Source organism: Camellia sinensis, unplaced genomic scaffold (assembly GCF_055761805.1).
Source record: "Camellia sinensis isolate YWXY unplaced genomic scaffold, ASM5576180v1 Unanchor1, whole genome shotgun sequence".
In the NCBI taxonomy this organism is placed as follows: Eukaryota; Viridiplantae; Streptophyta; class Magnoliopsida; order Ericales; family Theaceae; genus Camellia; species Camellia sinensis.
In genome coordinates, this window is record NW_028128987.1 from 18843753 (window position 1) to 18855770 (window position 12018).

At 35.2% G+C, this 12018-nt stretch overlaps 1 protein-coding gene across 2 annotated transcripts; it reads left to right on the forward strand.

Annotated features, from left to right (window-relative positions):
- Nucleotides 1-465: 465 nt before the first annotated feature.
- On the forward strand, nt 466-9856 carry LOC145814293 (transcription factor LHW-like). Of its 2 annotated transcripts, none has more exons than XM_082910956.1 (10): nt 466-1413; nt 2317-2538; nt 2660-2756; nt 3876-3917; nt 3996-4055; nt 5558-7306; nt 7417-7518; nt 7676-7816; nt 7922-8047; nt 9258-9856. In XM_082910956.1, the coding sequence occupies exons 1-10, from the start codon at nt 1319-1321 to the stop codon at nt 9432-9434; spliced, it is 2811 nt and encodes a 936-aa protein (XP_082767082.1). In that variant the 5' UTR covers nt 466-1318; the 3' UTR covers nt 9435-9856. The 2 variants fall into 2 exon arrangements, with proteins under 2 accessions (XP_082767082.1, XP_082767083.1); XM_082910957.1 differs by having other exon boundaries at nt 507-1413; nt 2660-2741.
- The last annotated feature ends 2162 nt before the right edge of the window (nt 9857-12018 follow it).

Consider the following 12018-nt stretch of genomic DNA (forward strand, 5'->3'; position numbering starts at 1 on the left):
TATTTTAACAAAAAATTTACAAAGTTACTACAAATTATCACATCTCTCTACGTTTTTACAAATTTTTTTTTTGGGTAAAAAATTCAAAAAACTAACTAAGGTAATTTGAGAAGTTGGTTAAATGATGCTTTTTTTTTGATTTTTTTATCATTTTGTATGTAAAAAATATGAGAAATGATATAACTCAAAATGAGTTAAAAATTACAAGATAACTTTTAGTTAGTTTTCCAAATTGCCCCAAAGTCCCGTTTGGAAAATTGGTTGGGACTAAAAAAAGAACAAAAAGACAAAATAAATTAATAAGATAAAATATTACATCTAAATTACAATTATTTCATTTAAAAAAAAATTAATCCTAAACAAAATAATTTAGTTACGCATAATTTAGTTATGCTAAATTAATCAAAGACTCATGATAATTTTTTTTTTTTTCCCCAAACAAATCCCAAACCAAAACCCACCTTTAATCTTAAATAAATAAATTAATAAACTAATTTTTTTTCCATAACAAACGAACACATACTCTGAAAAAACCTAGAAACCGACAAAAAACCAGAGTGGCACAACCGGAAATTCTCACTAAAACCGAGGTTGTTTCTGGAGCTATCTTTTGGTAGATTAATGGTGGCGCATTGCAGCACAGTTCCTCTTCCCCATCTAAGAAGAGAATCATCAACCAGACAGAGAAGAGAAGAGAAAACCAGAGAGAGAGAGAGAGAGAGAGAGAAGTGTAGAAGACAACCTCACCAACTCACAAACAATCCAGTTTACACAGACCACCACAGAACCCAGAAATACTGTTCCAACCCATCTCTCTCTTTCTTCACACACACACACACACACACACACACACATATATATTTATTTATATTTCTGTAATTTCATATTTGAGTTGAAAATGGAGAAAGTCATGGCCAACTACTTGCTAATGGCTTGTGGCATAGTTTAGAGCTTCCCCACTCTCTCTCCCCCACAGAAGCTCTCTTTTTCTCTCTCTGTCCAATCACTTTCTCTCTCCTCCTCCTCCTCCTCCTCCTCCTCTCTGTCTCTCTCTCTCTGTCTCTCTCTCTAGAATGGGTTGCAGAAGGATGATCATGGGGAATTTGGATCCGGAGAGGGAGAGGAGTGGTGGGCTTAGAACCAAACAAGCTGGACGAGGCTCGTGCCGTGGAAGTTAGCCCCCACTCTCCTACTCGCCGGAAAATGCAAAATCTCTGGCACTAACCTCTTTGTTTTTCTCTCTCTCTCTCTCTCTCTATACATATATATCTATTTCTTGTTCATTGATTCGTTGACTGTTTGATTCGAGTTTTGAGCTATGGGGTATCTGTTGAAAGAAGTTTTGAAGACACTCTGTGGTGTCAATCAGTGGTCTTATGCTGTTTTCTGGAAGATCGGTTGCCAAAACCCTAAGTATGTTTCACTCAATATTTTTGTTTCCTCATCTATTATGTGAATATGAATCTGTTTTATTATTGCTGAGAAAATGGAGGGAAAAGAAGTATATTATGATCTCTAACTTTTTACTTTTATGTTTTATTACCTCTGTTTGGTTGCTAAGAATATGAAAAAGAAAAAAAAAAGGGGGGAGACAATGAAATTATCTGTCTTGCTTTTGCTGTTATTTTTGTCCATTTGCTTGTATTCTCATCTTTTTATTTTAGGTTTTGGGCATACTTGCTGTTTTTTTACCGGGAAAGGGGAAAAAAAAAAAGGAATGCAGAGGTTACCAAAACACTGAACTGTCCTGAACTGGCCATAACTTGGTTGTATTTGGTTCATCTAACCTAATATTTTCTCTTTAACCAAACAAGGGCTATAGATCACAATTATAGACTTTGTTAATATAATAATTGGTCTTATTTTGGGTTGGGGTTTCTAATATTGATACGTTTCTAAGATATGATTTGACGTGTTGTGGCTTTATTGGGTAATGCTGTCTGTTTTTGTTTTGTAATTTGAATTCCTTTGTTTCCTGTTTTTGGAGTGTTATGTCTGTTTGGTTTTGCTTTGTCTTGCAGAATCCTAGTGAAAAAAAGTAGATTTGTCTTAAGTTTGTCCAAACTCTTTTTGACCTATGCATATATATACATATATATATCTATCTATCTATCTAGTGACTCTGAATTGGTCTTTCCTCTTGTATTTTATGTCCTGATTTTCTTGTTTCTTTCTATAAATGTTTGTCAAGTTCTAGTATTAGGTAATTATTTGGTTTTTATTTTCTTAACAAACTCTGAAATTTTGTGGCAGGTGTGTATATTTGATAAATATAATTTTGATTGAGTTTTTAAATAAATCGTTTTGATTTGTCAGGCTTTTAATTTGGGAAGAATGCTATTATGAATCTATACCATGTTCTTCTCTTCTGTGCATTCCTGGAATTGATAGCTCAGAACTGGCTTTTGAAGATTGGGAAGCGTGTTGGGTTTCTGCTGAACTTCGAACTCCTCAGGTTGGGGTTCAAGCAGAGGACAAAGTCAGTTCTCTTATAAACAAAATGATGATGGGTAACCGGGTTAATGTTGTAGGAGAAGGGTACGATCTTGTTTCATTCCTTTTCTAAGCTACATTTAACTTTGTAATGCTTTTTCTTTTTTCAACGGAAAAACCTAAGATTGTCTTGGGTATAATTTTTATTTGCATTTGTGTTTTCCAGACTAGTTGGGCGGGCTGCATTTACTGGTAACCATCTGTGGATTCATTCACACAACTATGACGGAGAAACTCATCCACCAGAGGTATATCATAAAACGGTTAGTAGTTAGATTACAACGTAAGTTGATGTCTTTTCATAAACTCGAACTTCAGACGTCACACTCTTTGCACCTAATGCCCTCTGAGGACCACTTGGGCTACTGACTGGGTCAAATGGGTGGTTATGGAGGTGCTAGAGTATAGTGTTATAATGGCCTCGTTTGGGAAGTGGCTATTTTAGTAGGCTATTTGGCTATTTTAGTAGGCTATTTTAGTTTTTGTATTTGGGAAGATGAGATGGATTTTATTTGAGTTCTTGTATTGAAAAATGTGTTGAAATGATGTTTGAAATTAAAATGACAAATTTGTCCCTAAAAATATATATTTTTAAATTGATGTCAAGGGGTAAACTCGTAATTTACTCATTGATGGAACAATTTCTGTAGCTGACAGTGTAGGCTGTGCCTACACTCGGCTGTGCAGCCTATTTTTTTTTTTTTTTTGAAAAAGCTTTCAACAGTGGGTTTTTTGGCTAAATTTTCATTTTAGGCTATAATAGCCTCTTTAGCCACTTCCCAAACAGTGCCAATGTGTCTAACGTTATGAAGATGGCATTCATATTGTCGATGGTGCTTGTCTCTGTAGAATGTGGAAGTTTTGGGGAGTATTCAGTTGATTCAGGTGTAATTGGTTTATCATTTAGAATCCTACATTTATTTATTTATTTATTTTTGCGTTGTTTCAATTGAGTCGATCTGTTTATACACTTGAAGAGGCAAAACTGAATAATGATACTAACTAAATAGGGCAAAATGCTTTTTTAGTAGTTTTTTTGCTTATTTATTTATTTATTTATTTATTTTGTTACTTTTGTAAGAAAAAAATGTTTAAAAAGCTGTAACGTTTGGTTAATACTAAAACAATTGCTTTTTTGTTAGTGGAAAGTTGAGTGTGAGTTTTTTTTTTTCTCTTTTTGGTTGGCTAAATATATCATTATCAAACTGGCATAATTTTTAAAAACAATAGCCAAAAAGTGACTATTTCTGCCAAAAGCGAACAAGGTTATGTATAGAATTTCTTATTATGGTTTTTTTCTTTGTGAAAGGCTACAGGATTTTAAAAAATTGGTATTTAGTTTTGGAACGTAATATGACTTCATCTTTCATGGCTGCTCTCAGGTTCAAAATGAGGTGCGCCAACAATTTTCGTCTGGCATGAAGGTCTGATAACTTGGAACTGTCAAGTTGTATGCCTTCTATTTTACTGGTCAATCACTGAATTTATTGTTTTGTTTCCAGACAGTTGCAGTTATTCCTGTGCTTCCGCAAGGTGTTGTTCAACTTGGTTCATCCTTGGCTGTAAGTTGCTTATTTCTTCTTTGTTTCTCTCTTTCCTTTTCCTTTTTCTTGGATAAAAGTATTTGTTATGTTAATACTCTTGAGAACTCATGTTATGCATGTTTATGCTCCTGTTTGCTAACACGTAGTCAACTTATTTATTATTTGATTAAAAAAAAGTGGACTAATGGTGTTTGCTTGCAATTTTAGATTATAGCTTATTTGGTTAAAAAAAGTGAGATTTTCTTAAGCTAAAATTTATAGCCTTCTTAACTTATTTGAAACCCTTAAATATGTGTATGGACAAAAGAGCTCCATCTCTTTTGCCTTAATTATACTTTTGATAGCAACTTGGATATTTCCAAAAAACCAAAAAAAGTTATGTGACAACTCATTTAACCAAAGAAGTTCAACTTTTTTTTACAGATTATGAAAAACTGCACCAAATAGATTCACAACTTATTTTAAATCTTTCAAACTAATAATCAAAAAAGTTGTAATAATAAAAATGAACTTATAATTGAAACCAAACGAGGCCTATATCTTGTGTGAGGTTTCTACCTCATTGGTCAGTTTAGTGGCAGCAAGATGTTTGAATTAGCATTTCTACAAGCTTGACTGAGAAATTGTGTGTTTCTTGTCTCATGTGACCGTCAAGACTTTGAATCAATGGTCAAACAGTTGGGTTGGTTACAAGATATTGTTTATTATGATGCTAATTGAAAATAAAATGGGAGTCCCTGCCAGTTGGTTATTTGGGTAAACTATCAATAGATCATAATAATTGGACTTAATTTCCATCAAGTCCCATTGAAAATAAGTCCTAATAAAATAGTCGCTAAAAATAATTTTTGTGACGATTTTTTTGCATGTCGCTAAAAATTGACAATTAATGATGTTTTTCTGTGACGAATTTTTCAAACTGTAACTGAAAGTTGAAATTTAATGGGTTTTTTTGTGACAATTTTTTTAAATTGTCGCTAAAACTTATAATTAGTGGCATTTTTTGTTACAATTTTCAAACTGTCACTGAAAATTAACAATTAATAACGTTTTTTTTAATAGTATTTGATGAAAAATGCCATTAATTATCATAGGACCTATTGGACAATAAGTTCACCTATTAGGACCTACACGGAAGTCCCTTTTTATTTTTCTTTGCTTTTATGGGGCCCACTGGCCAAATAATGTTATCTCATGGATTGTGCAACTCTTATTTAATGATCTTTCCCGCCAATTAGGTGAGGGGAATTAAAAAGTCCACATTTGAAAGTATTATCAATACACATTTGCCACATTCTGACCATCACTGGCTGTATTATGGAGTTGTCTGCTGTTTTTAGTTGTCTTCTGTATGTTTTCTTTCCACTTTGAAAACACCAGATTGATTATCACAAATGTAGTCTTAATTGGTCAATGCTAAAGCTGTTTACCAATTTTTCATCAAATTATTTTTTTGTTGGTACCAATTTTTCATTGTTGCTTCAAGTTTTCTAAGACTTCGGTTGTCTTTGCTTCCTCAGATCTCGGAGAATATGGCAATTGTGAATGATGTGAAGAGTTTGATTCTTCAGCTAGGATGTGTTCCTGGTGCTCTATTATCTGACGATTTCACATCAAAAGAACCTGTGCCAATGATTGGGGTACCTTTATATCCAGGAAAATCTGTTTCTACTGATCCACCTGGGAGTTATGAAGTGAAAGACTATGTTCCTTTTTTTGCTGACAGCTGCAACCAACAACGCATCTCATCTCAAGCTATGGAGCTCGTGGGTCAGCCTTCTCATTCTCTAATTAGACAGATAGAGGATGACCTACATGGTGCTTCAACATTTCAAATTCCAAAACAGGCCCAAAATGTGATTAAATCCGGTAATAGCATTTGCCAACTTGAAAATGGAACAGGAGCTGAAGTTATCCCTTCATACCCAGAGCTATGGTTAAATCGGCAGGCTTCTTTGAACAATCGAAAGTCTGGATTTGATGAACAATCTTATATTGGTTCATCATCCGCAAATTATGGCAATTTAAAGAATATGGAAGAGCAGATCTTGTCAGATGTCTTACGGGAACATGTTAACAACAATTTAAGCACATCCAATGGCTTTATAACGTCTCAGCCGAGATCAAATGGGAGAGGCTTAAGTTGTAGCAGTCAGTTGCATAATGGATCTACTAGTCATCCGCGATCAATCTTAAATCTGTGTTCTCTTCCAGCTGCTGACAGATCAGCTACCCATGATGACTCTTGGACACATCTTATGGGGAGTGGGTTAAAATCTTCTAAAGCAAAGGTGTCTACATCTGATCTGAGTGATCATTTGACTTCCAATCACTTACTTTCGGGGAGCTCTGATCTCAGACATCATCCTAAAGATGACAAGTGTTCTCAAATTGAGGTGGGTCAGAGAAAAGAAAGAATAGAAAATGATTTATTTCAAGCCCTAAACACCCAGTTGGCCCATCTGGATGAGCATATGAATTTTAGTGAGAGCATTTCTGGTTTTGGTCATAATAGCCAAAAGCATGACTATGGGAATCAGCATCCAAGTTCTGAAAATGCTAAATACAAGGATGAATGTGTCCAACCTTCATCAGGGGATGACCTGTTTGATATTTTGGGTGTGGATTTCAAGAACAAACTATTTCATGAAAGCTGGAATAATTTGCTTAATGATGGGTCAGACACGAACACCAGAACTTTGGGTAAGAATAATTATTTATCTTCAAATCTTCAGGATGCAGATTCTAACTTATATTCAGTTAATGGAGGAAACTCAGACAGTGGTATTTTCTCTTTAACTGGCTCCGACAATCTATTAGATGCTGTTGTAAATAAGGTCCACACTGCTGGCAAGCAGAGCTTGGATGATAGCGTGTCGTGCAGGACAAAATTGACAAAGATTAGTAGTTCCTCTGTTCCTAATGCTTCTCTCTCCTGCGGCCGAGTTAGTGTGTCTGATAAGAAGCAAGGAGATTTACTTGGATTCCCTAAATCTCTGGCAAAATTAGGCGCGGTTGAATTGTGTTCCTTCAAATCTGAATCCAGTTCCATTTATGGATCTCAAATCAGTTCATGGGTTGAACAGGGCCAAAGTAAGAAGCACAACAGTAGTGCTTCGACTGGATATTCTAAGAGGCCTGAAGAAGTCGGAAAATCAAATCGCAAAAGGCTTAAACCTGGAGAGAACCCTAGACCTAGGCCCAAAGATCGCCAGATGATCCAAGATCGTATGAAAGAGTTGAGGGAAATTGTACCTAACGGGGCAAAGGTGCTCTTCTTTTAAACCCCTTCCTGTGTTTTTTTTTTTTTTCACCTCCTTTTCTTGTTATATTTTGTTATGTTCAGGGATTGATGTTCTTTTCTGATATGATTTAACAGTGTAGCATTGATGCTCTGCTGGAACGTACTATCAAGCATATGCTTTTCTTGCAAAGTGTCACCAAACATGCTGACAAGCTAAAACAAACAGGGGAGTCCAAGGTGTGGACAATAGTTTATTATAGTTATTTGGAATTTTGCTTAGCTTAATAGTTTCTTATAGTTATTTATATACAATTTTACAACCTATATTGCGAAAAAAGATTGAAATAAAGAAAGCTACCGTGATTCCTTATTATGTTGTTACATGAAACTGCAGATTATCAATAAGGATGGTGGGTTATTATTAAAAGACAATTTTGAGGGAGGAAGAACGTGGGCATATGAAGTTGGCTCGCAATCTATGGTCTCCCCTATCATAGTTGAGGATCTGAATTCACCTCGTCAAATGCTTGTGGAGGTAGTGCCTAGCATTCTTTATTTGATTTCCCTATTGCCATTATTGTACTCTTCTTAAGCTCATTATGTTCTTTTTTTTTTTTTTTTTTGTGCGCGCGTGTGACAGATGCTTTGTGAAGAACGTGGGTTGTTTTTGGAAATAGCTGATATAATTAGAGGATTGGGATTAACCATCCTGAAGGGGGTGATGGAAACTCGGAATGACAAGATCTGGGCACGCTTCACCGTTGAGGTAGCACATGTCAATAGTACTAGCTCGTCAAACTTAATATTCATTTATACTTATGATTGGACATATATTGTGCTCTGTTCATAGATTTCTCAGTTATGATCAAACATAGTTTTCGTTAGGAAGTATAGAAGAAGAGAATTGGATCTGATACTATACAGAAATATCCTACTTATTATTTATATTATTTGTAAACAGAGGAAAATAATTAAACGCTGGAAACAAAGTTGAAAAAGAAACACTGAAATTTTATTTCTGTTCATACACCAACTTGGAAATTAAGTTTGTAGAAGGATCTAAAAGGTAAAAAAATTCACTAAAGATGAGAAAAAATCAACTTGTTTTGGCTGTTTCTTGGTCTTTAGTGGACTTTTTCCAAAATTTTTATTTTTATTTTCTTTTTTGGTCCGTTTGATCAAGAAGAACCCAAAGGTGTAGAGCTTTTTGAATTTTTTTGAAAAAAGTTCACTAAAGACCAAAAAATCCATCAAAAAAAGCAAATCCTAGACACACCTATGTTGTATTGTACAAAGGTTTTTCTTTAGAAACATATTTGAGAGGTTTAATTTGTAGAGCACAAATTAGCTGGGAAGAGGATTGTTGAATTGCACAAATTAGCTGGGAAGAGGATTGTTGAATTTGGGACAGTAGTTCGTCTCTTGTCAATTTTTTCCTCGTAGTTCTAATTGCATCAATTTTACCCTTGAATCTTTCACATTGTGTCGATTCAATTTATTTAATGACCCCATTTTAGAAATTGGAGTGAAATCAAGTGATAAAATAGTGTATTAGATTGAGGAATTGACGTTCAATTTCCTTTTGAATGGACTATTTTGCCTGTGATTTTTGTCTAATTTCTGGACATGTTGTCAATGACACAATGTGAAAAATTAAAGGGCGAATTGATACAATTGGAACGACAAGGAACAAATTAACACATGAAAGCAATTTACAGGGACTGCGGGTATAATTGTCTCTTGAGACAATCAGCACTCTCGCCCTCTCTCTCTCTCTCTCTCTCTCTCTCTCTCTCTCATGGGACTGGATATGCAAGTCCTTAAAGCATTATGTATTTATACATGTTTTGTGTGAAGAGTGTGTTTTCAGTGTGATTGTTTGGGTGTTTAATTTGAGAATTCATGGGGTATTTGTTCTATGGTATGTTACCCTTCTCATCTTAGTAGTAGTCTTTAACCTTTTAATTTTTATACAGGCTAACCGGGATGTCACCAGGATGGAAATATTCATCTCTCTTGTTCACCTTTTAGAGCAAACCAGCAAGAATGGTGCAACATCAGGCAACGGCTTTGAAAGTGACAATATTGTCCACCAGTCTTTCCACCAAGCCGCTGCCATACCTGCAACTGGTAGGCCTTGTAGTCTGCAATAGTGAGCCATCTGATATTTTAGCTTTTGGGTCTGGACATGTTGAGAGTGAGCCCTTGTTTCAGCTTGCCATGACTAACTTGATCCTAGACCTATATATGTCAGGCAGTTCTAACCCTAACTGACATTCTTCTCCCATGGGCTAAATTATGTCTGGGCTGGTTTTGAAGTGGGGGGAGATTGTTTTAGGTTAAGCTTCTCAAGAACTTGTGCGTTGCTTCCTCAAAAGGGTATCTGAATTGTACTGATCAAATGCCATGGATTTATTTTCACGAAATGGTTAATGATTGCACAGATCAGATTTCCATTTCATCCTCCCCCTAGTTGGCTTTTTTATGTTTTCAAATACAATGGTAATGGGAACCTGTTTGCAAATGTATAGAAAATATGGGATATGAAATGAAGGGGTGAGGTGTTTATTTGGCAGACTTCTTTGCTTTCCTACCAGTGTCTATTTCTGAAAACATGTATTCTGGATAATGTTTCACTTGACTAGTTTGTTCATAGTTTCTTTTTTTAACTTTTTTACTATCTTTTTAGACGAGGAACTTCCCTAAGGTAGGGCCAGGGGTAAACTTCTGTTCTCAGATGAATGTTGTCGTCTACTGCTGTTAATTTCTATTCAACAATGCTAGAGGGCCACAATTTTTGTGGCCACAATGGCTCAAGACTATCAAAACGACGTCGTTTTGGCATGTTTTGCACCCAAAACGACGTCGTTTTGATAGTTTTGAGCCATTGTGGCCACAAAAATTGTGGCCCTCAAACATTTTCCATTTCTATTAGTCGTCGTTTGTACAAAGGTATCGCTCTAGGAAAATGTTTGAGGGCCCTAATTTCTGTGGCTCAAATGGCTCAAATTTGCCAAAACGACGTCGTTTTGGTAATTTTGATGTTGTTTTGTATTCAAAACGACGTCGTTTTGACAAATTCGAGCCATTTGAGCCACAAAAATTAGGGCCCTCTATCATTGTTGATCGCTCTATGCACGCAACAGTTTTATTCATTTCGGGGCATGTGTGAATTCAAGTGCAGTGACCATTTGAACATGGTGTTGCTGCTGTTTGAACGTGGGCTCATGATTTTGAGAATCTAACCTTGTGGGACGAGATTTTCTTTTCCGACTAGCGGGGAGTGCTCGTGGGATATGAGTAATGGGATCTCTTTCAAGATCTTGTTGCTGCCGAATGGAATTTTACATAGTTTGAATCCCGTCTGAGTGTTGGTTGGAATGGAAGTGTTTTTTTCTCTAGTACAGCAGTGATTCTCATCAAACTCGAGTTCTAATTGAGTTCTAGTGATGTGAAAAAAAAAAAAAATTGTTGAAAATGGTTATAAATTCTGGGTAAAATCAGAATTTTATCCTAAGTTCGGTCTATTTTTTAGGTGGGTCTTGTGCATTGATTTTCACGGGTCAAAGTGGTAACGCGTTCTATGTCGCGTTGTGATTCATCTGGTATATTTGATTGCTCAAAACCATTACCGAGTGAATGGGAAATTGAAGCCAAAGTGTGCTCTATGAAAATGGAGTTTTGGTAGAAATTCCTTAAGGTTGTAAAATGGCTTGTCCCACATTGATTTGGTGGAAAGTTTTGAATGGGTTTATAAAGCTTGGGTTTGATACTTGGGGTGTGCCCTAAGAGATACCCAAGTGTTTTAGAGGGAGAGGTTATGGGCAAAATGGGCTAGACCCATTGGATCCAAAAACTACACACGTGCGCTCCGCCGTCCGGCTGGGCTTGGGCGCGGGTGTGTGGTTGGGTTGGGTTTGTTCGGCCCAATATTAATCTTTTTGGGTTAAAAATATTTGAATTTAATTTTATTTTTGATAAAATAAAATTCAGAATTCAAAATTAAACTGGTTTGGTTTTACTGTACATCCAAACAGGGTCCTTCCCGATTTTAAACCGGATTTATTGTACACCCAATAGATTCAAATCTGTTTGAATTCAAAACCAACAGGTTTCATACCTATTCAATTCAAAACCTATACCCACCATTACATCTATAAATAGGACAATCCTCATTTGAATTTTGTAATTCTAATTTTCGTCCTTCATAATTTTACAAACATCCTCTTCATTTTGCTGCATTATTTTCTTGTCAGAGAGTAGTGTGTTCATTAGGCAAACAATTTGTAGTGCTGCTATTGTTTGTAGTAGATCATTTTATCTTGGGAGATAGACGTCCAAATTCTGAAAGCACCGTGGAGAGGACGAATCTGTCTTAAGGACATTGTGTCAAACACTGGACTTGATCAGATTATAATTCAAACAAATTATATCAAGTAAGTTATTTAATTTATGTTTAGTGTCATTATTATTTATTTAAATCAGATTTGAATTTTGTTTTTGTAACAAAATAAAATCTGTTTTTATTTATTTATTTTTATTTGGAGTTTGATTTTTGTAATCAAACAAATTCTCTCATTTCCTTTATTTCTTTATATTCTGGTTGTTGTTTAGTACACAACAAAATTTAATTTATTTAAATACAGTGAAGATTGTCCAACAATCTTAAGACAGAAACTTATTTTGTTTTTGGTATCTTCATTGTATTTAATTTTTTATATTTTCAAAGTAATATTC